Source organism: Orbicella faveolata, unplaced genomic scaffold, assembly GCF_042242905.1.
Source record: "Orbicella faveolata isolate gen_17 unplaced genomic scaffold, um_ofav_v1 contig_13, whole genome shotgun sequence".
Lineage (NCBI taxonomy): Eukaryota > Metazoa > Cnidaria > Anthozoa > Scleractinia > Merulinidae > Orbicella > Orbicella faveolata.
In genome coordinates, this window is record NW_028301540.1 from 32,221,607 (window position 1) to 32,248,024 (window position 26,418).

A 26,418-nucleotide genomic window follows, 5' to 3' on the forward strand; every position below is an offset into this window, starting at 1 on the left:
TTCGACTAAAATTTGTTCTAATTTATTTCGCGACATCTTCCAATGTGTGTCACTTTTTAATCAGTCCCAGAGCACAGTAAAACAAAACTAATGCAATTCAGGATAAAAAGCAATTGAGAGTTGAATAATGTTGCAGTTGAATCTCAAGCACTGCCACGGTATTTTGAGTTATTTTGGCCAGGTACAAAATTACCTTTATAATTACGATACCTACCGTTGTCTGGTCATTGTTTACATCAGGCTGCGTGATTTGACTGGGAACTTTAATCTTTGCAGTCGTCTCCAGGTCTACCGCTTCAGGAGGATCAAGTTCCTGTCGAGAGAAATCCGTCATGGTAAGATTTACATGCTCAACCCGAGGAGCCGGAGGGGTGGGGTGGGGGGGGGGGGGGCGGGAAGGGACACCCATACGAGCTTTATTCGACGCCTTACAGATCCTACTTGAAACGGAATAGTCTCGATTACCAGCCGCCGTTCAGGAAAGGAGCCTAGAAACAGAAACAAAAGCGTTTCCTTTTTTATTATTTCTTCCAGTGCACCCTAAATGATACTGTGACAGGTAAAAGTGGTGGCGTGTCGTCACCAACACCCTAACTGAAACCAGAGTCCTTGATTTACACCTCCAAGCGAGACGAGGAACATCCCCGACTTTTCCATATGGGAGTCCCCACACGGGAAGCTCAACAGAAAACGAAAACATAGGCTGTAGGAAATGAGGTGGCCGGAGATATTTCCTGTACAGCTGTCACACATTCAACGAGTTTCGTTTGCAACTGTCACGCGATCAATCATAGTTGCTGACTGATTGTCAAACCTTTCTTCAGTTTAATGCTAATTCTGAAAATTTGGTGTTACGCCAAGACAATATCATCTGGTTGATAAATTTCTACATTTTCATTACCTGTTTCCTGACAATGTATGGATAGTGTAGGGGGAAATTAAATGTTAATCAAACATGAGAAGTCAAACCTTGAGAAGTGTGTTTTCCCACAATCGAAACGTAAGCCTGATGTCCACTTTGTCACTCGTCTTCAACTGACCGAGGTTACAAGAGAACGAATTACAGCCCACCGTACGACAGTCCTGCAAATAAACACCTCTTATTAATCGAGTTCCATGTCCTGCTATCATCTCCCGCCCTTAGCCTGATCCCCGGGCAAGAGTCTCTCGCCCGAGGATTAGGCCGAGGGCAACAACAACAACAACAACAACAACAACTACAACAGCAACAACAACAACAACTACTACTTTATTTGTACTCATTCAGCTAGAAATTAAATGAACAAAAATAAGTTTAAAATAAGAAGAGTACATGGCTGCCCGAAATAACCTTAATGGGCTAATAAGACTGGGCAGCAATCCTTAGTGATTTAAAGCAATTATTATTTATTTGGGTCAAATAAGAAGAGAAAATAAGAAAAAGACATGGAAGAGTACACATAGCACATACATACACAAAGACCGATTATGCATAGAGATTTAGTGAAAAATAATCCAACTATTTGAAAATTTGAAAGCGAGAATTCCCGAGAGTATCATCACATGGTCTGAAATGGGGCAACAAACCGGCCAAACTCAAAAGGTCTATACTGTCGACAATGCGGCGGCTTTCCTGTAATCAGATTGGCTGCATTTTCTATGGCATGGTATAAAATCTAAGGGTAACTGGGAGCATGGAAAACTTAGTTTGGTAACAGATTAATTAGCAGAGCCTTAAAGGAGCTACGTTACGATTTGCGCATCTTGAAAAGTTTAGCCTAATGATTTCAAGTTCGCCGTTCGTAATCCGTGTAAATCTTATCCATCCCTAACCATCCTTGTTCCTTTATGGTTTATTATTATCTCTTTAGTGTTTTTCTATCTTAGTAAACTACTATTTTCAGGTTTTCTTTAATCTAAAGGTTATTTTGTTAATGGTCAGAATAGCGTGACTGAGCTCCTTTAATACAAGATTCTTGCTACTTACCAGCATCTTGTTATCAGTGTCACGGCGCTTGCGTGACTGTTGGTTGTCTGGTTCAGCTGTGTCATTCGATGCCTGATTAGAAAGAACAAAAAAATAACAACAAAGTTAAAAAACAACCAAATCACAGAAACACTAAGACAAAGATTGATCGACGGCGCTGTTAGTTTTAGAGTGAGCAGTGGTGAGTCAATTTTACATGTCGCATGCATATACTGCCTCCTTATTCAGAAAATACTTTTTATTTTTCTGGGGAGGGGTGGGGGGAGGGGGGAAGTGGGGAAAGCGAACTCGATATCCCTCAAGTAATATTTCCTAAGTTGTTGAAATACCTATAAAGTGAATTTTTTTTCAAGATAACTTTGAAGTACACTGTTTGAAATACAAAATACCAAAATTTGAGAAGCATGCGATAACAATTTATTGCTTTTACAAGGGCGCCAAAGCGCGCCAAGTTAAGGTATTTTACCATCAAGAATGGCATTCGAATCGCGCGACCAAAACGACACGTGACATCAACTTTTGACGTTAGTTTGTGTGATAGAGATCAAGCCAATATGGCTGAAAGGAAGAAAACTGAGCAAAGGAGGAAGATATAGCGTTGCTGATTCATACACGTAAGTAAACACGTTTAGCCGGATTTCCTCAATTATAAACGGTGATACTGCATGGACCTCAATGTTCTATGGACACAAACAAGATAGAAACTCAAGAGTCGCACAATACCCGCCATTTTCTAAACTGTTCCCGTGTATTAGAGTGATATATAACGTTCTCACTTGATTCTTGCCTTACCTTAATATCCAGGGGGTTGACCTTGGCGTTACAGCTCCCTGAAGCACCCTCAAGCTGAAGGTTAAAACACAATGAAAATAACACTGTCACTTAAGAATGCGTGACACAAGATAACGTTACCAAAGACTGCGTGATATGAGAAAGCGTGCGGTACACATTAGTTTCCACTCGCATTTTTCACTTACTTCAACCTGCAGGAGATAGAGGAGATAGCTGTCGGGCTTGGATGATTGATAACGGGCAGGAAAATTCACCGTCACCACTGAGCCGTCCACAGCACTGGGACCCTTGTTTCGAATCTGAAACAATACATTTTTAAATATTACATAAGGTTGAAGCATGCAATTGATAGCAAGCGCGGGAAAACGTGGAACTGGTACTTAACGCAGGAAAGCAAGCAATCGATGAAAAGCGCGGGAAAACGTGTCACTCTTCCAAGCGTCAACTTATCTGCTCTGATTGGCTCGTCAAGTTGCGAGACATTCACAAGCAAAAAACCCAAGAAAACGCATATCATTATCGAGTGCGACTTTAGACAGCGATGAAGCAAACTCTGAATTGTACTTACAGACAACGTCTGAATCACTTCTGGTCCTATGGAATCCAAAGATTTTGTGACTTCTTCTAATCCCCTCACCGCACCTTGATACACAACCTGTCCGTGTTTTGAGGTACTACAGAAAAGAGATATTCAGCAGTCAACCGATTGGTCCGGACATTACATAATTTCCATCACATCTAGAGGAGATGAAGGGTTAGGGAGTTATTTCCAAGCCTGGCAATCCCTATCAAGTTATTTTTCTTGCCATCAGCTTGGGCGGTTTGTTGCCCCACTTCAGACCATGTGATGATAATCTTGAGAATTCTTGCTTTCAAATTTTCAAATGGTCACGTGTATATGAATAATTCTTAGTTCGTATAGTGTGATCGTCCGGATGAGTGTAGTTCTAAAAGGAACTGTTGTTGGTGACTGACGTTTCGACAACCTGAGCGGAAGTCATCTTCAGAGTCAAGTGAATAGTGTTTGTCAGTCGATGATGTTATAAATCTGGTCCGTTGAACGTGATTGGTCAGTATTGGTCAGTATAGGTCTGGTCCGTTCAACGGACCAGACTTATAACACCATCGACTGACAAACACTATTCACTTGACTCTGAAGATGACTTACGCTCAGGTTGTCGAAACGTCAGTCACCAACAACAGTTCTTTTCAGAGCTACACTCACCCGGACGATCATACTATACGAACTACTTATACTCCTGCGTTCAAACCATTTACAATAATTCTTAGATGGATAAAAGAACAATTCTCTATAGAATATCACCTGGTTTGTAATGGGAAAACAAACCGCCCAGGTTAAAAACGTCTATTTATACACCTGGGTGGAGAGAGGCACTGTGGAAGTAAAGTGCTTTGCACAAGAACACAACAAAATGACCCCGACCAAGGCTTGACCCAGGGCAGCAACAAGCTAACATTAACAATCCAAGCAACGAGTGCTTTACAAAAAATCTACAACATGTAAACCTTATACATTAAATGAAAATATACCCTCTGATTTCAACATCCGCTTCAAACTTTACAGGGATGGAGAAAACTTTCTTGTTGTCCTTGTCGTTGGCATCTTTATCTTGGCTGCAGAGTAAAAAAAAAAGGTCTCGATCAGTACAAGCTCAAAAATATATTCTCCTAAAAGGTTGATAAACATGTTTGCAATGCAGTTCTGAGAATTTACGTATGCATCATGATCAAGGCGAAATTTAAACTTTCGACAGTGTCATATTTGAGTCATCGAACGAAACAATATTTTTATAAAAATGCAGTGTTCCACTTTTAGACATGCATTTCCAACAGATCGGGCCAACTCAAATTCGAAAAAATGACTTTTCAATGAAAAAGAAAAATATTTTTCTCGTCATGTTGCGTTTTACATGAACTTTATAACAGAAAAACACAAACAGATAACAAAAATTGAGGCCATAAGAACACAATCAAATAGGTACCTTGATGCAAGTACTTCTAACGTGAAGCTTTCTTTCACAGATCCTGGTGAAAACTTGATTCCAAACGTTTTCTAAAGCAAGGCAAAAAACATTCTTTTACTAAAAGTACAATTAATAATACAGTAAACGCTGTTGGAAAGCTACCACTTCTAAATGACGTCACTAAAATACGTCATGTTTCTTAGCAACACCGCTTTTGGATATCGCGGCCTCAGTCTAACTCCCACGTTCTATAAAGACACTCAATCTTCCGACTGATTTTATATCATACAAGAAACAGTGAAATTACTTACACTGGATTTTCCTAGAAGGGGATTTCCCACGTTGCAAGTTACCGTCGCTGTACCATTGTCAGGGTCGCTCCGCTCACACTCTACAGGCTGAAGAACAAGGGCATCGGTCAATTAAGAAATAGGAAACATGTACCGTGTTTCAATTAAGTTATGGAAACACGAGTTGAAGATTGGGAGAACGAAAAATGTTGTGGGAACACCAGCCGACAAATTTTGGGATTTAGTCTTGAATTATAAATGCCCCAACAAATGGGTTTTTTTACTTTTTTCATGGCTTTATTTGTGATTTTCTTGAATTTCCTTCGGTGAAATCTTCCAAAATTTTTACAGCACATCGCATCCTGCGGGATACGAATTTTAAACACGAAAAAGTAGATTTTTTACTGGTCGTTTTTTTTTATTTTTACAAATTTATGTCTTTTACCGCTGGTCTTATAGATTTCCCTGAAAAACGAGCTCCGACTAGAGTAAAATATCTACTACCAGTTGGTAGTAATTTTACCGAAGGAAACGCAGGAAAATTAACTGTCAGTTTTGCTTTAGGTGCTCAAGTTGACGTCATAAAATATCGAAAAAACACTGACGTGTTCCTTCGGGCATGCGCAGATTACTTGAGCTTTCGTCCTCAGCGCGCGTGCGATCGTAAAACTATAGGGACGATTTTAAACCAATCAGCGCGCGCAGCTTCTTTGGGCTACAATATACGACACGATGTAATCCACATGAAAAGAGGACTCTCCAAAGACCTCACTCCAATGCCGATTGCACGCTAACCCTCCTAGTTATATAACTAGTCTTGCAGCGACGAGCTCCGGGGAGTTAAAAGCCATCGTAACGAAATAAAGAACGGGCACAGCTTTGAACTGATGAGTAGGGGTCAGCTTGTGCCGCAAATTGCACTTCATGTTATATATTATCCTAAAATGTCACTGCTGCGCCAGATGAAGTAGCGACTTCTCCGGTCAGATATTGAGTACCTGCCTCATAATGTAAAGAAGAAAATTGACAATTATTGTCACGAAAAAACATATCACTGGTTGAGAAAATCGTTTCACCTACTACGTCTCCAATAACTTGACTACGTGAGAACTTCAGTACGTAAGCGATCATGAAAGCCTTATGCAATGGTCAGCGGATGTTAGCGGATGTTCGAAATGCCTAATAGATGCTTTTCATAAATGGCTGCTAATTAGGAGAAGCGAAGGAGTGAAATTCGCCCCATACCTGCAACTTGGAAAATAACTATTGATTTACTTATATGACACTGTAAAAAGTACCGTGTACATAACACGTTCAGCTTTTGTTACAGCCCATTATATACTTTATTACTAGTTATATTCAAAGGAGCTCAAGTGTTCCACCCAAATAAGTTTGTTGATTATACGTAAATTAATGATTGTTGTAAAATTCATGCCGTATCACGCAACTTCCATGTCCTGAAAATCATTTTGACCACCCTTGTCACATGTATTATACGAACATGCTCGTTTTAACAAATGTCGCGAGTTGGCTTATAGAGCCTTTGATTTTACCTGGATAGGTCCTATGTAGTCCAGGTCTGTCGGGTGTTTCAAGCTGATCTGGGAATAGTATGCGGAGTCTTCAGCTTTGTTTGTGACAGTAAGCATCACCGTGAAATCCTGGACAACACCAATTCTCAATTCTTTGAGGTTACTGTGGCAAAAAAATTTATTGTTTTAAAAAGATATTAACACACTCGTCATGACTGAAAACTGAAAGATTATTATTTTACAAACATCGTGAATCTTGCAAACAAGTAATGTGAAGTTTTCTGACCACATTTTGCCTTTTGTGTTGACAGGGTCGAGCAATCCATGGTCATCCATGAACGAAACAAAAATTCCCTGACCTTTCCCTAGGTAGAAAACAACTTGCTGTGACCGTTGTGAGAGTGAGCTATTGAAAACGACGTCACTCTATTCTTGAAATTTACTTGAACTCCGTATGAAGTCCGTAATAGGACGGTCTTTCTAACGAAACTTATTACATGTTATCATCAAAACCAACAGTAGCTTCATCATTCACAGAATTTTCCCTAACTGTAAGCGGAAATGTAGAACTTCTCCTGGCAGATATTACATTTCTGACTTTATCCTGAAAATTTCTTTCTTTATCATAAACAACGTTTTCCTGACCTGTGGAGAGCCGGTGGTAACCGAGGGAAAACGTGTAACTGGTCGTAAGCGCGGGAAAACGTGTAACCGGTGGTAACCGCGGGAAAACGAGTAACCGGTGGTAACCGGTGAACACTACGTACGTGCAGTGATCTTACCCAGGTGAATAGAGAAGGCTCCCATTAATTGCTAAGTCTGGGACACAGGCCAGTTCATTCTTGCACTTCTTCTTAAAAGCGACCTGTCAAAGAGAGATTTACCACATATTGGGACGGAGTGAAAAGAATACCTCTAGTGAGAATAGCCTGTGAAATTTAGGTCCAGTAATACTGATAGCTACAAGGAGGTAATTTGCAATCCTCCGTGGAAAAAAAAAAAAAAAAAAGATGGCGGCTGTACATTTCACTACATTACCTTGCGAACCTAACACAGTTCATTAGCAAAGGAAAGCTAAGACTTCAGAACTTGTCTGTACGCGTTGCTAGGGTGTTCGTACGCTAAGAATTATGGGTAAATTTACCAGTCGCAATCTTTAGGACTGTTTCTGTTGATGTTTCTTCTTAAGTAAACATCAGAGGGGAGCTTGGGCGCTGTCTCTTCAGCCCAAAATTCTGGAACTTTCGATACAAGGACAAACGGTTTTGGCATTTTCTAGAGGAGTTTCCAGAAACGCCGAACATTGTTGAATTTTGGAAACAATTTTCTCAAATGGAACGGAAATTAGGCAGGCAGCAGTTTTCAGAGATGCTTTTAAAGTATTGGCACAAGACTTACTATGGCCCTGAACGTGTTAGGCAGATAGTCGTTCAGTACCGGGCAGAGACCACCACAAGCAGTTTGCGGTAATGACACGGTAAGATCAAAGGTAAGTAACGAGCCAACATCAACCACTTCATCTTTATCCTACAAGAAAAAACAAATCGTAAAAACTATCCATACTTAAGCACCAGAGCACTTTTCTGTGTCTACATAGCCTCATCTAAACACGACGGTAAAGGTGAAGGTAAATCTGCATACGAGTCAAGTGGCCCATCAGGCCGGAGCTTATCCTGGTTTCCGTAGCATGAAACAACTAGAAGTATTTCAAACTCCCCCCTGGATGGGATGCTAGCCCATCGCAGGGTTACCCCCAGCATTAAATTCGCCGGTACCCATTTATACACCTGGGTGGAGAAAGGCACTATGAGAGTAAAGTGTCTTGCCGAAGAACACAACACACCATTTCTCCAAGGTCCCGAAAAGTTTTCGCACCCGGAAAGCCGTGACAAAATCTCAAACCTTATGATTACAGAGCTGTTTTATTCACATATTCTCACTATGAAGAGAGGCTCTCTTCATACAAAAAAGTTTCAGGCGTATGCACTCTCTGTTTTTAGATCCAGGTTAATTGCAATTCAATTGCAGTTAAATTTGCATTGAGTCCAGTCCTTTTTCTCACTGCAAATGTTAATGAAATATTCATGTCGTGGTGAAATCTCAACAGAAACACAATCAAGATGAATAAAAATTGTACAACTACACTGATATTTGCAGTGACAGGATGTTTCAGCCTTTTACGTTTGTTACAAAAGAAACGGCAAGAGCCTCATTAAACTGAAGCAGCTTGTTTGTCACAGAATCACCAAAAGCTGCAAAGCCTGCGCTGTAGGGAACGAAAAATTCAGATGTGAACTGAGGAAGATTATATTCAAACTGGAGTTCTTCCTGAATGTTCACAAGCCAGCTTTACTTAAGTCCCGTCCACACTAAGCCGGAGAAATTTGAAAACGTCCGGTTTATTTTACAGTTAGACCTACCGTCCACACTAATCCGTCACAAAATCGGAGCTTTTCGAAAACGCTCTTCAAACCGGGGGAATTTGAACCCGCCGGCTTTGCGTTTTAGTGTGCATGTATGACGAAAAACATTTTGAAAACGAAACTTTTCGAAAACGATGACGTCACGATAATCACGTGATCCCCCTGCCCGTGTTTTCCTCAAACACAATTCCAAAACGACCCGTGATTGTTGCGTTTTCAAATTTCTCCTACGTAATGTGGACAGAAACATTGGACGTGTTTTCAGAGTCAAAACGCCGTTTTCAAATTTCTCCAGTGTAGTGTGGACAAAAACATTTGACGGGTTTTCAGAGTAAAAACGCCGTTTTCAAATTTCTCCAGTGTAGTGTGGACCGAGCCTCATATTTCAACACACTGTACATACCAGGAAGTACACTGTCACGGGCGCGAGAGGGTGCGATTGTACTTTGGTTTTAATAGTATAGTCCTCTTCCAAGATGAAGGCTCTCTTTTTGTTAACTGGGTCCCAAAAGAACATTCGACGGAGTGCATCAGACTCCTTTGCCTTGTCTAGTTCCACTTTGTACTTGATTTTTAACTCTGGAAAACAAGAAACTGTTGTTATTCATGAAATATTAGAACAATGCTCTGATGCTTACTGATGGCAGCCATGCAATGCAACGAGAAGAGAAACCAAAACGGTTATTATGGAACGTATATCGGTTCAAAAGTTGAGCATTAATCAGTTGGATGGATGGGATGCTAGTCCATCGCAAGGTTACCCCCCAGCATTAAATTCGCCGACACCCATTTAATGTACACTCGGGTGGAGAGAGGCACTGTGAGAGTTAAGTGTCCTGCCTAGGAACAGAACAACCTCTTTACCCTCGTTGTACAACAGCTTGTCAAATCCTGCCTTCTTACTGCTGCTTTCTAATTCAAATTAAGGTTTAAATGGTCGACTGCTAAGACATTTCAGGAAAAAAATCCTTCTGTCACTTGAGTAAATATGTTTGCCTACTCGGTCGGAACATTTGACATAGTTCGCCACCAAAAAAAGGTACCAAGGTTTAGCCCTCTCAGACATCAACTTCGGTGTGACACGGAGAGGACTGGCATTAAGAACACAGGGATACCAATCTAAAAGAAACTGCTGAGTTAGCGTCACAAAAGTGCACTCACCTTGATTACCACTAAATGCAACCTGATTCGTGTAGGAAAATCTCAACGTCATGTTTAAACTGTAAAAGAATAGCGGGTAAGTTACAATTTAGTTTCATTCCGTCATTCGCCCATAAATAACCTGCACTGCATCTTTCCCTTGGAAATTAACTAAAGTGCCGCGGTTGACTGACCCTGCTGGGGAAAGTGTCTTTGGCAAAGTTCTCAGCAACTAAGAAACACGATAACGCCTGCAAGAAGCAGGATAATAAGTGCTCTCAGGAGATCACTGAAGCCTGCGAGCAGGTTCACTTTTGGCTTTGAGTCAAACGCGCGACCTAAGAAGAGCGAGAGCTCTTGTGAAGGGCCGCCAAGAAAGTCATTTTTCTCGCGGCTTCGCAGCTCACACGCTTGCTTCCCAAACGTGGGCCTACTCGCACGCTAAAGCTACCGTCAAATCGAAAAACGCGGTGATACAAATATTGTTCACCCATACGGACTTTGTATTAAATCCCTACATATCCGAAGATTGTGAAGTGGAAATCTATTCCAAGTATTTCTCTTACGACTGACAGAAACCAGTATATTTTTCTTTTCACTTCTGAAGGTTTTCGTCGCTCATTCTCCATTAAGAGATCTCTGACAGGTTTATTTACCATTTTATTTTAGCGCCTTCTAAGTCGCACAAGCTGTCGTTGCTTTCCAAGGTTATCTGCGATTCGCTCAGTCTAATGGCAGCGTTCACATTCACGATCCTCCTTGTCCTAGAATAACAGAGAAGTCAAAGTAATAAAAATGACCAAAAAACCTACAGTAGACCTTTAAAGGGCAAATTTTGCGCAAATGTTCTTCTTTGTTTACTGCATAGTTAAAACATTGATTCATATTGTACCATACTTTACCTCAAGATAATGGCATTTTCTGATCCATAAGCACCAACAGCAATATCTGGTTGTAATAGGGAAGAAGGCGGTTCAATTTTTAGTAACTGCAGGTAGAGAGAGTAACTTTAATTTTGACAATCTTCAAAATAATGGTTCTGTTTGTTTTCCCTGAAACCCACTTGGGTGGGTGTGTGTGTGGTCGAGGAATAGCAAGGAAAATGTGGGATTACCTTAAATTTAAATTATTTTAAAGACAAAAAAAACACAAAAAAGTACCAGGATATTTGTTGCCATCCACATCAACATCTCCAGAAATTGACAACCCAAAATTCTTGAGTCCAGATTTAACTGTTGAACCCAAAATTTTCTGAAAAAGAGTATCATATTATTTCAGACTGCATGTTTGTTATTAGCTTTAGTTAATGTTATTCCATGTTTTTACCAAGTCTTGATTAACAAATTTTGATTGGTCATTAGCAAAGCTTTTTCAATTGAGTATTGTAAAACTAAAACCAAAACCAAACTTATTGCTACATGTATAGCCACACCCAAAGGATACACACAACCTTTTGAGCCAATCAAAACTCCGAAGAATGCTTGTCGCTGATGCAAAGCAGAGAAAAACAAATTTGGGCACGTTACATTTGGTTTTAGTTCCATTTGCGATTGGATGACAAAGTGGTGCAAGTTATTTAGTGTTAACCATGTAGTGTAGTGATGCAAAACCAAAAGCAAATGTATATTAGTTCTCACACTCATGAAAAAACTGCTCTAAACACAATCAACTTTTCTTTAATCAGTTCTTATTCATTGCTTATTTCTTTATTTAACTTTTGTTTCACCAAATTCTTACTATAAATTCTGACTGGTCATTAATAATAACCATACATCATTTATGATTGTCTCAATGCCGTTGATTTAATATTAATTATATATTTATAAGCTTACCTGTCTGTACTGGGTCTCTATTCCTTTGCTGCTTCCATGATAAATATACACTGCACCACTTCCATCATCGCCTTCCATTGGAGCTCCAATAGCGACATCTGTCAACAATTTAAAGAACATAATTACACTTAAAACAATGTCATTACCCTATGAACATTACACATAAACAAAAAATCAAATCTGTACTGTTGCAGTGTGGTAAATGGCAAGCAAACACACTTTAGTTAATAAATAAATACATAAATAACATGAAACTCTGATATTTAAGACCTGCAGCTGAAAATAAAGCTCAAAAACTCAGAGCCAAACTCCTTCCTCCCAAAATACTGAGGTATGAAACATATTATGCTCTCTGAGTAGTAGCTGTTCTCTACCATAGAACTCATAGAGTCTGCTCATATTTACCAGGCAGTTGATTACTAAGCTGTAGTTAATGAGTGTATCTCACCCAGATTTTTGTAGCAGTAGCAATTGGTATGCAGTGCAGACCTGTGATGCTCACAGAACCAGCAGCACTTAACCCTACACCTCTCACACTTTGATACAATGTATTGTTCCAGAAAATATCCATACCCCACCCACAGTGGCTTCTTTGAGTTTGAACCCCCCCCCCCCCCTTACCAACCCCCTGCCAACGATCTGAAAATCCTAGTTTTGGTTCATACTTTTCTTTAAAATGTTTGGCTTTTAAGCCCACCCCCTTGCCCTTTGGAATTTCCCAGGCCTAGGGGGAGAATGGATATTTTGTGGAACTAAGACAAATTCTTAGAATACAATACCTTGGAACCCATCCTTGTTTAGATCACCAACTGCAGCAATGGCTTCGCCAAAGTGGGCATTCGGTTTTTTATCTCCCTCAAGGACCTTGTCTTGTAAATTAAGTGCTCCCTACAGATAAAAAAATAGGAACATTATTAGAACAACACATTTATTATGGTAGATATGCTGCAGTTACATTTTGCACCACCAGACCGACTATCAAGTTTATTTTGTTCATGACATACATTAAGACAGGCTCATGATAAGACAGGGAAAAAAAGAACTTGAAAAATTTGTGAAAATTGCTTGCAGTCAATTAACAAACCTGTTTATTATTCAAATAGATGTATACCCGTCCTTCATCCTTTACGTGGGTGTAGAACGGCGCACCAACAAGGATATCTGTGTACCTGGAGGCAAGAATACATCACATACCAACAAACACACAAGACTGTTGTTGACAACATTTCTAATCACTGGGGAGAAAGTTGAAGTGAAGTATTTTTTACACTCTTCGAGGTGTTTGGAAAGCAATCAAATGAGGTCTTGAGTGTTTGAAATATCTAATCTCAGTTGAGCTGAGATGTCCAAATTAAACACTGACAAAGTCATGATTTCCTTTGTTTAAACTGGATGAATTAAACTGGTTCAATAAATCATCAGGCTAGTTGAAATGCAGTTCTTCTTTTTGAATTCAGCAGCCATTTCCTTCTTCTAAGGAGAAGGTGTCATATGCAACCAAATCATGACATGGTATTAAAAAATTGCATGGAGAAAAAAAATAAAATAAAATAAAGAATCAGTCCTTAGCGGTTGCACTGTATTAAAGGTGTCTCGTACAATATTGGTAGTCTCAGCCATTTGAGAGAGTACTTGAAGGTTCTCCTCCTGTTTTTTTTTTTTTTTCAGCATTTTACGACCCAATTTCTTTTTGTTTCTTATTTTTCCAAAGGAAACTAACTCAAGTTCCGCATGTGTCCCCTCCTTTTAGAAGACTGGGGTGCATGGTAACCAGAAGTAAACATGACACTTACTCATCACTGTCAAGGTCCACTGCACACACAACACTTCCGAAATAGGTTCCAATCTGAAAGTATACACCATTTGAGAAGCCATTTCTCCCAGGAGGGTATTTTGAATCAAACCCCTAATGGAGAGCACTCTGGTCATGGCTCAAGCTTTATTTGGCCCCTAAAAGATGCTTTGTTCACTGAAAATTGGGGCATCTTGTCCTGAACACCCAGTGAGACCAAAATCTGTGATTTACCCCCTAAGTGGGACAATGAGCATCCCCAACCTTTTCACATAGAAGTTTCCCCTCAAGGCAATTTTGCAATAAACTAACTAAGTTCGTTATCGCGTTCCCAATTATTGACAGAATTTTGCATTTCACAAAGACATTTGTCATAGATTTCTCAAACAGACAGACTGAAGTTGCAGGAAAGTCACAGTTGGGCCTATATATACAGCCATCAGGTTACTTATATGTATTTGTTATCATTACTGGCAGCCTACTATTCATAGCTACAAGTGTCTGCCAACATACCGGTATATCTTTGGGTTGCGGCAATTGTGAACTCACAAAGATCTGTCTAGGCTGGTCATCAGAAACATCATAAATGAGCACCTTTAACAAATAAACAGCCAGCTGTTAAGACTATTTGGTTAAAACGTACAATAAAATTCAAACTGAATGATGTTGTAATATATCATCTACATCACTCAGTCTTATAACTCAGGGACTACAGCATTAATTTTTCAAAGAACTGATTTGTAACCAGGTGGTTTCATGATGAATATAAAAATGTTACACTAGTTAAGAAAAACTATTAAGAATCTTTAAAACCCAACATTTTGGCTATTAATGTAGGCCTTCTTTAGTGGTAATAAAAAATATAAGGAAGTGACAAGTTTTTTTAAGATCGCGTACTTAGTTGCTAATAAAAGCCAAATACATTAGGAAATTAGTTCTCATCCAATAGAGTCAAAGCTCTGTACTCTTGGGGCTGAGTGGACTCGTCGCGGCTGAGTGGACTTTTGCATGTGTTAATTTCCCAAGTCTCTAAGAGGCATTGGTTTTGCCAACTTGTACAGGTACGTAATATGGTAGACGATTCCCATGAGATAGCGTGACCAGATTGTAAACAATGTTTGGAGAGTGCGGATTTCTTGGGATGTTTTAAATTTGCTCAACCGCTTTTTAGTGTTCTCTGAGCTGAGTACTGAATTTCCATTTGGTCTCCCCGATGTAGCGTTTGTCGCAATCTTTGCATGGAATAGAAAGATAGGTCGGAAAAATTGGTCTGGTTATCGGTCTCACACTTATTTGCTTTGATAGACCAGAGCACTTCAAATATCACCAGTTCTAGATGACTGCTTCAAGGCAAGTAATAAAGCTCAGTGTTTCCAAACAACACACTGTTGGTTTCATTCAGCTACAGTTTCAAAAATCCTTATATCATGTGACATTCTTCGGTTACTTATCCACTGGCCACTAAAGTTGAACTTGTATCAATTGATGAAAACTTTTACCCTGCATCTGTACAGACTTACAGCAATGCTGGTAACAAGGACTGGCCAATTTTAATTGCACGAAAAGACCTGCAGTTGTTTTATGTGTAGTTCGTCTTGTGTGACCGTCCCTGAAGGTATAGTTCTGAAAAGAACTGTTGTTGGTGACTCACAGTTTGACAACCTGAGTGGAAGTGATCTTCAGAGTCATTAGTGAATAGTGTTTGTCAGTTGATGCTGTTATAAGTCTGGTCCGTTGAAAGTGGTTGGTCAGTTTAGCCTGATGGAATTGGCCAAAAGACTTATGTAAAGTTTGTCAGCAGTCATTTTGGTTGGTTCTAGTACGTTCCAATCCATCTATTGTTAGTCAAATTAAGTTGGTCTGTTTGAGGTCCATCTATTGTTAGTTGAATTAAGTCAGTCTGTTTGAGGTCCATCTGTCGGTTTTGTTTACGTTGTGAATAAGTTGTTTGTGAGGTGTCAGTAGTTGTTGATGCTAACATTGCCACAAGTCACATGTCCAAACAACATGCACATGCCCATACACATAATGTTCAGTCACTAAAAGGGTTGTAAATAACAACTAAGTGATTACTAACAGTGAAACCTGTATTAAGCAGACACACTTGGGACCCTCACTAGTGTCCGCTTAATACAGGGCGTCTGCTCTTAGCAGGTTCTAACATATTTTGCAATTATAATAGTTAATTAATAACCCTTTTGTAACACAGTGTGACACAGTTTAAGATCAAAGACTGCTCATAACACAATGTCCAATCAGTCAATGCATCAATCTGGAATAATCTACTCAGCTTTAAAACGACACTCACTGAACAATGTCACAGGAGTCTGAACTGAGCTTTTAGAAGTAAAAAGCCCTTGAAGTGTCTGTTTACTGCAGGTTTTGTACAACAAAATGGGTTAATATTGGTGTCAGCGTCCGCTTAAGGTTACAGTATACCTTCAGGGGTGTCTCGCGCGCAAGCGATGTAGCGCGTGCAGTTTAAGCTGTAGATACCTAAACCCCTATATCAAATTAAAGCTTATGGGGCTGGCTATCAAACTATACCAAGAATTTTGAAAGAAAATGAATTGTCGAATTTTTCACGACCACTAAATGCGAGTGCCCGAATCACCTCTCGAAAGCTACAAGTCAAAGCGAATTTCGTTTTTCGCCAATTTAATTTTTTCCTCGGTTTCAGGGCCCAAAGTGCTTAAAAAACGTGTCTGCGTTTTGGCATATTCACTTGCAGTAAAAAGTTACAGAACATTTTCGAAATAGGATTAAAAAAATGTGGAGTGATCGTACAAAAATCGCTCTCGAAGAAAAAGTACTTCGAAATCAACAATTCCCAGACACGCTTTTGTAGTTTATATGTTAAACTAGCCACTGTCCAAATTTAAGAGCAATTGAACAAATTCCCTTTGAGTTATAACTCTTTAAAGTGTCTGCTTCAAGTGAAAAAATTTATTCAAGAAAACAGCGCTAAGAAAAATTTTCTGCTTCGCAAACAAACTCTGCCCACAAACGCCTTCAACTGGGTTCTCAGATAACTAAGCCAATCAGTGCAGGGAAAGTTTACTACCGTTAACCTCCTGGTGAAATTTACGCGCGAATCTCTAAAAAACTCTTGTGTTTCGCAATGCGCTCAAGGAACCGAAGGCAGAGAGATAATTTTTCTGTAGCTCGTTTTTTTTTTAAGCTGGTCTGGCAAAATGGAGAAGACTAAAAAGGATACAAACACTAGAGTGGCTGAGCGAAGGAAACAAACAAAAGAAAGCGCGTAGAGCAACTGTGCATGGATAATATTTCAAATGGTCTCAGTGAGTCCGACGATTCGTCGATATCGGACTCATCAGAAGAGTCTCTGTCAGCATCCCTGTAATTGCTGTCAAGTTCCGAAATTTTTACAGAACCTTTCTTTTCTCTTACCACGAATATTTGCCTGCCTTATACGATAACTATAGCTTCATCCGCGTGGCGAACTTTCGCTTCTTCACTCATTGATGTAGTTTCATTCGTTCTTCGCTGTCTTCGCTTTTTCGAACTGGTCCATGGTTTAAACATGGTCTATGTTTACTTATAACTTAATAGAGACACGCCTAATACCAAAGATGCTGGGTAGTCAGAACAACAATGCTGATCAACTGAGTAGTCAATTCATGACATCCATATAGGTAATTCCCGCGAAAATCGTCTCAGTTGATTGCATACGCGCTATAGGGCTGTCAATCAAGAGGTAAACTTTTACTTCCGGTGAAAACATAAAACCGCCATTTCTCCGCCAATATTTAGCCTTTTTCAAAAATTTTTTTCAGAAATTAGAGATTATTCTTTGACCACTATTTTGACCCAAAAATCCGAATTTGAAGAAAATTGCCGACCCGAAAGGTATACTGTAACCTTAACAGGTGTCCACTGAATGCAGGTCTATTTTACAGTAAATGTAGGAGAAAAATTTTGGGACTCAAGCTGGAGTCTACTTAATAGAGAATGTCCGCTTAATATGGGATCCACTTAATACAGGTTTCACTGTAATTAACAGAGATTAACAGAAATACCTTTCCCTTTAATGTCACAGCTCTTGGGGCACCACCCACAAGCTCTGATGAAAAACAAAAAAAATCTGCATTTGGAAATTGCATCCAACAGCTGACCAATTAAAACCACAGAAATCAGAGTGAAGCCTCCAAGCAGATCAGTTTTTCTTTAATATTTTTAACAAACCTATTCTTGATGGGCTGGAAAAATGTCCACTAGTGACTGAATAACCTAAATGATGAAGCAAAAAAAAAAAAATGCAACAGTTATTCTGTAAAACGTTGATAACATTTTGAGAGTCAATTCTCAAACTCATTAATAATTCATCACGTTAAAACAAAGAAAATCATGACCATGACAGTGTTTGGTTATTTGATCTGAATTAGCATAGATTTTTACGATTTTATTTCCCTGTTGTCTCCTTAGTTTTAGAGAAGATATATCGAACACTCAAGGCAGTGTTTGACCACATTTGAATTTCCAAAAACCTCAAAGTTCGTCTAAAATATACTCTCCTGTGCATAGTATTTTCAACTCTCTTCTCTGTGTTTAGAAATGTTACCAAACATGGTCTTTCTTGTTTGATATATAACATGACATACCCATGTAATCTCCAAAGTCAATTTGATCTTGCGGTGATAAAGTGTAAGGAGCTGAGCCTCCACTAGCACTGGTAAGGACTAATCCACCTGAAAAAAAAAAAAAAAACCCATAGATTGACATCTCAACAAAGTTGCACATACATGTACTACCAAGTACTAAGAACATGATACTAACCTACCTGTAGCTTAAGTCTTCTAACGTTCTCCATGAATAACTTAGTAGCCTGCGTAGGAAGCGTTTCTGTGGGGTTCGGGAGCAAATAATTACAGCGTGAAAAATGGAGCAAGTAAAAGAGGGGGGAGGGGGAGGGGAAGGAAGGAAGGAAATGCTTGCAGACAAACCCCTGGATTTTGAAAACCACCCACTTGGCCTTTCATGCCTGAGTGCGCACACTGAGATTTCGTGCTGTCATCGGCTTTCACAAATTAACCAATAAAATCTTCGGCCTTCCGTACAGAAGTGAACTTTGAACCAAAATAAACTTTACAACGAGTGCACGGTGGGAACGGAGAAATCTTGATGAATTAAATTTGGTAATTTATAATCAAGTTATATTTCTACTCAATCCGTCTAAAAGGAAGGACTGCAAGGATGAAGTTTTAGCACAAATCTGCCAGAAAGTTAAAATGTGAGAAGTATTCCACTCGCGTTAGTAATCCTTGAGCTCGCATGATTCGAAATCTTGGATCACTGTATTCATTTGTCCAGGAATCGATACAAGGTAAAATTAGCAAGTCAACTCCCACAAAGGCAATTCCAGTAAAGAAGCGTTTGCTGGAAACGCCAGATCTGCAAATCGGTTCGAGTGTTATCGCCTGCAGCAAAAACAAACAACGGAAAGTCTTCTCGGCAAACTTTGGAATTTGGGCAGGAGAGGCTTCAAACATCTGAGAAGGGAAATAACGATAATCTTGACCAGTATCTGAATAAAGATAATCTTCCCCTAGGCGGCCTCCAAGTCAAAGTTGTTTATAAAATGTCCTCATAAGAACTCCCCGTGATGAGACGACTAAATTTTTGGTGAGGCAAATATGTGACAAAAACTGGCATGCCTCAGCTAACACTATAACAAATCATTCAAAATTGTACCCAGAGGTTCTAAATGCTGTCAACAAAAATGCTTCTAATGAAATGTCAGAGTACCTACGACAACATGTTGCCATGTAACAAGCCAGACGAAATCACTAGGTTTTTCCACGCAGTAGTGCGAATTTTCTGTCCCATGGTTTATTATCTTGTCCTTGGTGCATGTGGCATTCAAGAAAGTGATGTTAAAATTAAAGGAACAGCTGCAAATTGTGTCGCGCTTGCTTCTGCAATAATGTGCAGGCTTCGAAAAACCAAAGTGTCGACATTGCACTACAGGATTTCTACCGTACTGTCAAAGCTGACGACTAAATCCTCGTTCAGCGAGAAAAGTTAAAGCATTTTATAACCAAGCTTCGAACGCGTCTTCCCCTTTTGGCACTCAAAGGTATTAAAATACCTTTGATCGACACATGTCAATAATATTGGACTAACCTAGCCAATCACGAGCTCCGTTCGCTGGCGAACGGAGGTTTTCAAAATCCAGGGGTTTGTCTGCAAGCATTTCCTTCCTCCTTTCTCCTACCCCCCTCTTTCTTTTTTTTGGTTCTCGCCCCATTTTCTGCGCAGACAAAACACCGAAAATCCCGTTCCTCGGTCTTTCTTTGCTTCCAAACCCCACGAAAACGCTTGCTACGCAGGCTAATAACTTAGGTGTTCTATAAGCTACGGGTGGTACAAGACTCAGTTGGCTGAAACCCCACAGGGGGTGGGGGTATTCCCTATAATGGCCTATGTATTGAGGCTCTGCCTGAAAGGGGTATCATTTTCAGACTTTAGGTACATAAAAAGGGTACTAGGGATTCCACAAGCTGAGGTACATGTATATGAAAGGGTAGGGAAATCTACCATTTAGTTATTTTAAAGGACCTTTAAATAAAATGTTTCCGAACAAACCACCTTACGGCTATATCATTTTATTTATTGAGCACTACATGAAAATGACAAGAAGACTTCCTTTTTTGGTGATTTATTCATTATACAAGTGCGTTATGAAAGTATGCGAAAGAGGGACCTTTTTTCCAATTAAAGGTATGTGAAAGGGTTACTCTTCTGTCAAAATTGTACACAAAAAGGTTAAGGGGTTGAACCTTGGGGTGCAGCCTGCCCGTATAAAACTGAGTAAAGTACCCCTCTCCCCTGGGGACCAAAACCCATCAGGTAAAAGAAATGTGGGGGCCCCCTTAAAACCTGAAGAAGGTCAACTAATTAAGAACTGAGAAAAGTGAACATATATATATCAGCATAAATCTTAATTTAATTAATACCTTTCCATCTTCTCACCCCAACTGTTCCCATTAGAACATCTGCACCATCAACAGTGTATTCTGCACTGATTCCAGCTTGACAGTAACCATAATGATTATTGCCTTTTTGTTCTAAAAAAAGCAGAGAAAAACAAAAGCAAAAAACTTACAGCAGTACACAATAACGAGTGTTGGGAAATACAGTTATTGAAAACATGTGATTAACAAGGATTTATAGTGGCTAACGATAATTTTAGAGGCAAGTTGAAAGCCTATTAATAAACTAATAACACACATGAAAAAATTACTCGATTCTGATTGGCTAAGAGCAGTGCAGTTCAAGTGTAACACCAGTGCAAAAAGTGTAACATCAGTGCAAAAAGTGTAACACCAGTGCAAATTACACATCGAAATTCTGGATTATGATTGACTAAAAGACAATAGGTAATTTTCTAAGAAAATGATATCACGTAAAATGATGACGAAAATTTTGTGCTGAAACTTTGAAAAAAATTTTCTCAAATGAGAAAAAATGGTTTCAAGAAAGATCTTCCGGCACTTCCTCCCACGCGAATTTTTTCATGTTTATATTATTAATAAGTAATCATACGGTTTTTCTCGTTCAATTTGGAGTTAATTTGCACTTGTGAGTTTTTCGAAAAGCTGAAATTACACTCGCCGAAGCGGCTCGTGCAATTTTAGCTTTTTGAAAAACTCACTTGTGCAAATTAATTCCAAATTGAACTCGAAACCGTATGATTACCTATACAAATTCAAATTGTTGTTGGATTGGAAGCAAATTAATTCTAGAAACAATTAATGACTCACAACAATTACAACAGACCAGCATATAATTCTAACTAATTAAAACAAGAATGACTTGTATTGCAGCAGTCAAAACACGATACACATTTTGCCTGACTACACTGCACATGTAATTGAATCCGGGTATTGAATTGACTTAAATAACTCAGGTGGGACTGATAAACAAACAGAGCAATAAACTCATACCATCATAGCAAGGCTCGCGAGTGGCAGTTGGAAATGAAAGGTCTCCCGATATAAGAAAACACTTTCCGAGTGGCCAGCGATATTGCAAGTCTCCATCAGGATTTGGAGGCCGACCTCGATAAATGTACCTAGGAGCACAAGCCTGAAATAGCAAGATGATCATCATGTTAGCTAGCAAGATACATTCACTTTAAAGGAGCTCAGTCATGGTTTGCACATTTTGAAAAGCTTAGCCTAAATTTTTCAAATTCGTCATTTGCAATCTGTGTCAATCTTTGCCATCCTTGACCATCCTTGTTCCTTTATGGTTTATTATTATCTCTTTGATGTTTTTCTGTCTTCAGTAAACCATTATTTTCAGGTTTCCTTCTATTTATAGGAGATTTTGTACGTGGCCAAAAAAGAAAATACAAAACACCGTGACTGAGCTCCTTTAACTTCAGCCTGATTATCACCATGGATAATCCCTTAGCTCACTCCATGGGGACTAAACGCCAGACATACAGTCATGTATGTATAACTGCCAACTTTTCCTAAATCAGATGCATGTGATTATGTATCCATTCACCCTAAATAATTTCCTGAAAAAATCTTATTCTCCCCTATTTTATTTGGGCTCGCCATTTTTCACACTGCGCTGCACTGACTTCACAAACACTATCAATAACTGGTAAATGGTTAACTGGTAAACTGTAAATGTACGAGTTAAAAAATAAAATAAAAAAATAAAAAAATAAAGTTATTGTTGGTATACAAACACCTGGGAAGGGATTTACACCGTGAATGAACAGCGCCCCGCCCAGAACACAACACAATGACCCCTGCCTGGGCTGGAACCTAGGTCACTCTAGCTTAACCATGAGACCAGTGTGTGTCCTATCTAACTGAACAAGCATGAGCTGCCATGTATAGCTTCATCAGTTTCTTAACAAATAGAAAAAAAATCATCATGATGGTAAAATTAAAACTGTACCATTGCTTTGCCATTTGTGCCGGTACTGTGAACTGTGCCACCGAGCCACTGTCCACTCTTCTCTTCCAGGTCAATCACGACTTGCTGATTATTTAAAGTGGCTAGTTCTGTTCTGACAGCTAAAATTACAACCAATAACAGGGGATTTATTTTAGTTGGAAACATATCAGTCCTCATAATCCATCAGATATATTTGCTTGCAGATGATTGGTCTAAATGGGTCACGTGACTGAATATGCCCCAGCTAAAACTGGGGAATATCCAAGTGATATTCCCCAATTTTCAAATCTGTGCATGTTGCAAAAAATATTTGAACAATAATTAACACATTTGGCGTGAAAATAAGCTCTGATATTTGTCCTTGGACTTTATCTCTTCCTTAAAGCTCACAGTTTTCCTCAAGCTTCACTCTTGGAAAGCTGTTCATTTCTCGGAACAGCTTATGTTCTCAGACTAATATTTGAGAATATTTTCATGCCAAATGGAGGCTACTGTTTATATATATATGTTCATATACAAGAGACCTAATTCACTGACTTTAAGCTACACTTGTACATACCTTGAGCAAATAGATCTTTCTGGAGCTGGGAAATTTTATCTAATTTGGGCAAGGTTTGTGTAATAAATTTGGGCTTTTTAGTAAGGAGATGATGTAAGGCCATTGAGGATGAGGCTCTGAGGGTGATGGCTCCGGTTGCCCAAAGGGCAATTTGGCAAATTTTCAAATGCACCCTTAGCGCTCTTCACTTGCTTGACTCCTCTACTATTCAAGACATACCCGATATTGAACAATTCTACATAAGTATTATATCTGTTGGGTTTTTACGTGGTCTTAAATTTCTGTTTGTCAGTACTTAAAGGTGCTATACCAATGAACAGCTACCTTTTATGCATAATCTATCACAGATCTAAACGACTTGTACTTACGAGTATTATCAACAGGAATGTATGTACATGGTACACTTGTGCCAGTATATTCACATTTGTACACAGCCCCATATCTTGGTAATGTAGAACCATCTGACCTACTGGTTACATTGCTGAGCGGTGCACCAACTAATACCCTGTAAAATAGATATTGCAATATAATCAAACCCCATCTTACAAATAGCAAAACATCAAGCCGTGTTTCATCTCAATTTTACAAGCAAGGGATCACACCATTTGAGACAGGCCCCCAACAATGGGCATTGTCCACCTAATACAGCAGCCATGTTAGGAAAGGAGGGCAGGACAAGAAGTCACCCTGTCCACTGGGGGGAAACCTCTTCTTGGCATTCAGTTAGTTGGGGCACAGTGTGAAAAACTGTGAGTGAAAAAATAGGGAAAAGCGTAGTGAGAGAAGGTGAAAGAATGCCTGTGGGCAAACTTAACAAAAAGCTCCTTTTGCCCTCTGAACTGAATGCCTAACTGAACGCCTGGAAGAGGCTAGCAGGGGGTGTCTTGGGACACTCTTCATGGAAATTCTTAAACTTAATTGAAGTAGCATTTGAGTGACAAAAAATACCATAAAAGTCAGCTCATTAATAGAATTTAATAATAAAAATTAATCAAGGATGACATACGACTGTTTCGACAAAGGTTGCCCCACAAACTGATTTTAATTAACCAGGTATCAAAATCTATACATGTACTTGAAGCAGACATGAATTTAAGATATTTCAAATAAATACGACCCTTGACACTGCAAAATCTTATCTTGGCCGCAATTAATAAATGTCGTCCAATTTATATTTACTAATTGCTGTGATCGACGGTTCGATAGCGCTTTTTAAAGCTCAAGGTTTCGAGGTGCTGACAGTGCAGAAACGCAGTTGAAGACATTTATTTCCCACTGTAGACCTCCTTTCGACAAAGATTTATTAAGCTTCTCTCAAGTTATCTGAACACCTTCGTTTAGAGACAAATCAAAATAAACAGCTTATAAATAAAACCAAATGGTCGTATATTAAGCTTATCTCGGAAAGCACATTCAGTTGAAACTAAAAGAAAACAGCTACAGGTCACGTTTTTCATCGCCTCTTGATTATTTTCTTTAGAATTATCTTAACACGCATATCGTGAAAAATAACCTAACAAGGTTTCCTTTAACGTCAAATAGCCAAATATGGGATCGAAATACAATATAGATATTTATGAGCCGAACGCGTCTCGCGTTACAGTACAGGAAATTTCGGAATGAATGAATTAAAGTTTTTCTTTTATTAATATTTTCACGTTGAGAAGAATGTTTCGTACGCACGTATTAAGTGTACATACAGTATATATATGTATATATAAATTTAAACTCAAATCTTTGACTGGATCGGAGGACTCAGTCCGGCAACAATATAGACACAGTGCAATAATGCAAACCTACCAGTGTCTGTTTAGTTGTGAATGAAGAGCAACAGAGAAGCCAAAATATTCACTTCCTGCAGGTCCATTGAATACAACAGCTGATCCTATATCTACGTTGAAGCCACAAATTCCAACAGATTGGAGTAAACAAACCAACGCAACCAACAGCTGCCTGTTCATTTCTCGTCTTGATTCAGAGGGGAGGTCCACTTCAGAACTCTATATTGCGTCCGCCGTCGCTATTTTAATCTTCTCGATCTAAAATCATCCACACAGCTGACTAGCTTGCCAGATATAAGTCTAATAAGTCGTGATGCCAGATAGATATCAATCCGTCATAAACAGGCGGTGGTGACGATCTTGATGCCGGATTCGTTCTAATCCCTTCCCGTTCAAAGCTTTCGTATTTGCGGTTCAAATCGACAAAAGTTTTGGACACTCGAAACTGAAAAGTTCTTTACCTGTTGCCCGCGGAACAGAGAAGAGAAAAGAAATATTTAAATGGAATTCTTAATGACTTTCAAGTTCTTGTGTACTAAATGTTACAGCTGTCACGTTTTCGAGAGCGTTCCCTCGAGGGCACGATTTTCAGCGCCCTGCCAAAAAAGACAAAAACAAACACCCGTCCTCCTCAACAGCTGATTGAAACTGGAAGTATCAGGTTTGTCGTACCTCTCATACACGGTGGTAGATAGCAAAAAACTCTGCAAGTGAAGGCGAACAAGCTTTGTTGTTTCCAAGGTTGTGCTAGCAGAGGAGTATTTGACCACTGACGTTCATGCCCGCGGGCGGTGGAAGAGATTTCGTGACCTGTGTGTGACTAGTGTGACCTGAAGCTGAACGCGTAGCTAGTGCGAACAAAACACAGGCTGTACCAAGATTTCATTTTCTCTTGGTTGTACTGAAGAATACATGCAAGCCTCGTTGGCTCTTTTTTATCCTTGTGGAAAGTACGAAAACCCCGGCTGAATAATCAAATACTTCTAGCCAATATATCATATCAGAAGAACAGGCTAAAATGATTAATGAGATTGTTCTTCACGCAAAATGCAAGCTGAAAACAGGGGTGATATGCATTGTATTCCAACCCCAACGCATTTTAATACAGAACTTGACGTTTCGCATGCTAGTCTACATACATTTTCTTAAGTGACGTTACAATGTTTTGAAAACTATATAAAATGTTTGATAACTGGGCGGCTACGAAAGGCCATTTTACAGCAACAAGATTTGACGTCCAGGAATGCATTAAGATCTCGGATCTCGTCTCAGCCCAATTCCTTCTCGCCCCAAACATCCAGGAAGACTCGGCAGTGGCGGATCTAGAGGAGGGGCCCAGAGGGGGGGGGGGGGGGACCCGCCCCCTTCCTTATTTTGGTTAAAAAA

General features: G+C 39.4%; 1 protein-coding gene across 2 annotated transcripts in view; it reads right to left on the reverse strand.

Annotated features, from left to right (window-relative positions):
• The window catches only part of LOC110049955 (integrin alpha-8-like), a 30,116-nt gene extending 4,278 nt beyond the window's left edge, over positions 1–25,838 (reverse strand). Inside the window, exons 1-31 of one of the 2 annotated variants that reach the window (XM_089285530.1) lie at positions 25,705–25,838; positions 25,052–25,493; positions 23,620–23,756; positions 22,693–22,811; positions 21,720–21,861; positions 20,730–20,840; positions 18,375–18,461; positions 17,959–18,003; positions 17,793–17,836; positions 14,266–14,346; positions 13,754–13,806; positions 13,045–13,129; positions 12,740–12,848; positions 11,961–12,058; positions 11,289–11,379; positions 11,031–11,076; positions 10,785–10,892; positions 10,150–10,208; positions 9,392–9,567; positions 7,964–8,092; positions 7,348–7,430; positions 6,587–6,728; positions 5,055–5,141; positions 4,762–4,832; positions 4,310–4,393; positions 3,327–3,432; positions 2,944–3,057; positions 2,759–2,812; positions 1,967–2,038; positions 970–1,083; positions 215–313 (exon numbers count right to left, since the gene is read on the reverse strand). In XM_089285530.1, the coding sequence (XP_089141656.1) occupies positions 215–313; positions 970–1,083; positions 1,967–2,038; positions 2,759–2,812; positions 2,944–3,057; positions 3,327–3,432; positions 4,310–4,393; positions 4,762–4,832; positions 5,055–5,141; positions 6,587–6,728; positions 7,348–7,430; positions 7,964–8,092; positions 9,392–9,567; positions 10,150–10,208; positions 10,785–10,892; positions 11,031–11,076; positions 11,289–11,379; positions 11,961–12,058; positions 12,740–12,848; positions 13,045–13,129; positions 13,754–13,806; positions 14,266–14,346; positions 17,793–17,836; positions 17,959–18,003; positions 18,375–18,461; positions 20,730–20,840; positions 21,720–21,861; positions 22,693–22,811; positions 23,620–23,756; positions 25,052–25,212 (2,907 nt within the window). In that variant the 5' untranslated portion in view covers positions 25,213–25,493; positions 25,705–25,838. Of the gene's footprint in view, positions 1–214; positions 314–969; positions 1,084–1,966; positions 2,039–2,758; positions 2,813–2,943; positions 3,058–3,326; positions 3,433–4,309; positions 4,394–4,761; positions 4,833–5,054; positions 5,142–6,586; positions 6,729–7,347; positions 7,431–7,963; positions 8,093–9,391; positions 9,568–10,149; positions 10,209–10,784; positions 10,893–11,030; positions 11,077–11,288; positions 11,380–11,960; positions 12,059–12,739; positions 12,849–13,044; positions 13,130–13,753; positions 13,807–14,265; positions 14,347–17,792; positions 17,837–17,958; positions 18,004–18,374; positions 18,462–20,729; positions 20,841–21,719; positions 21,862–22,692; positions 22,812–23,619; positions 23,757–25,051 lie in introns of both variants that reach the window. The other variant, XM_089285532.1, reaches the window with a different exon arrangement.
• Positions 25,839–26,418: the final 580 nt, after the last annotated feature.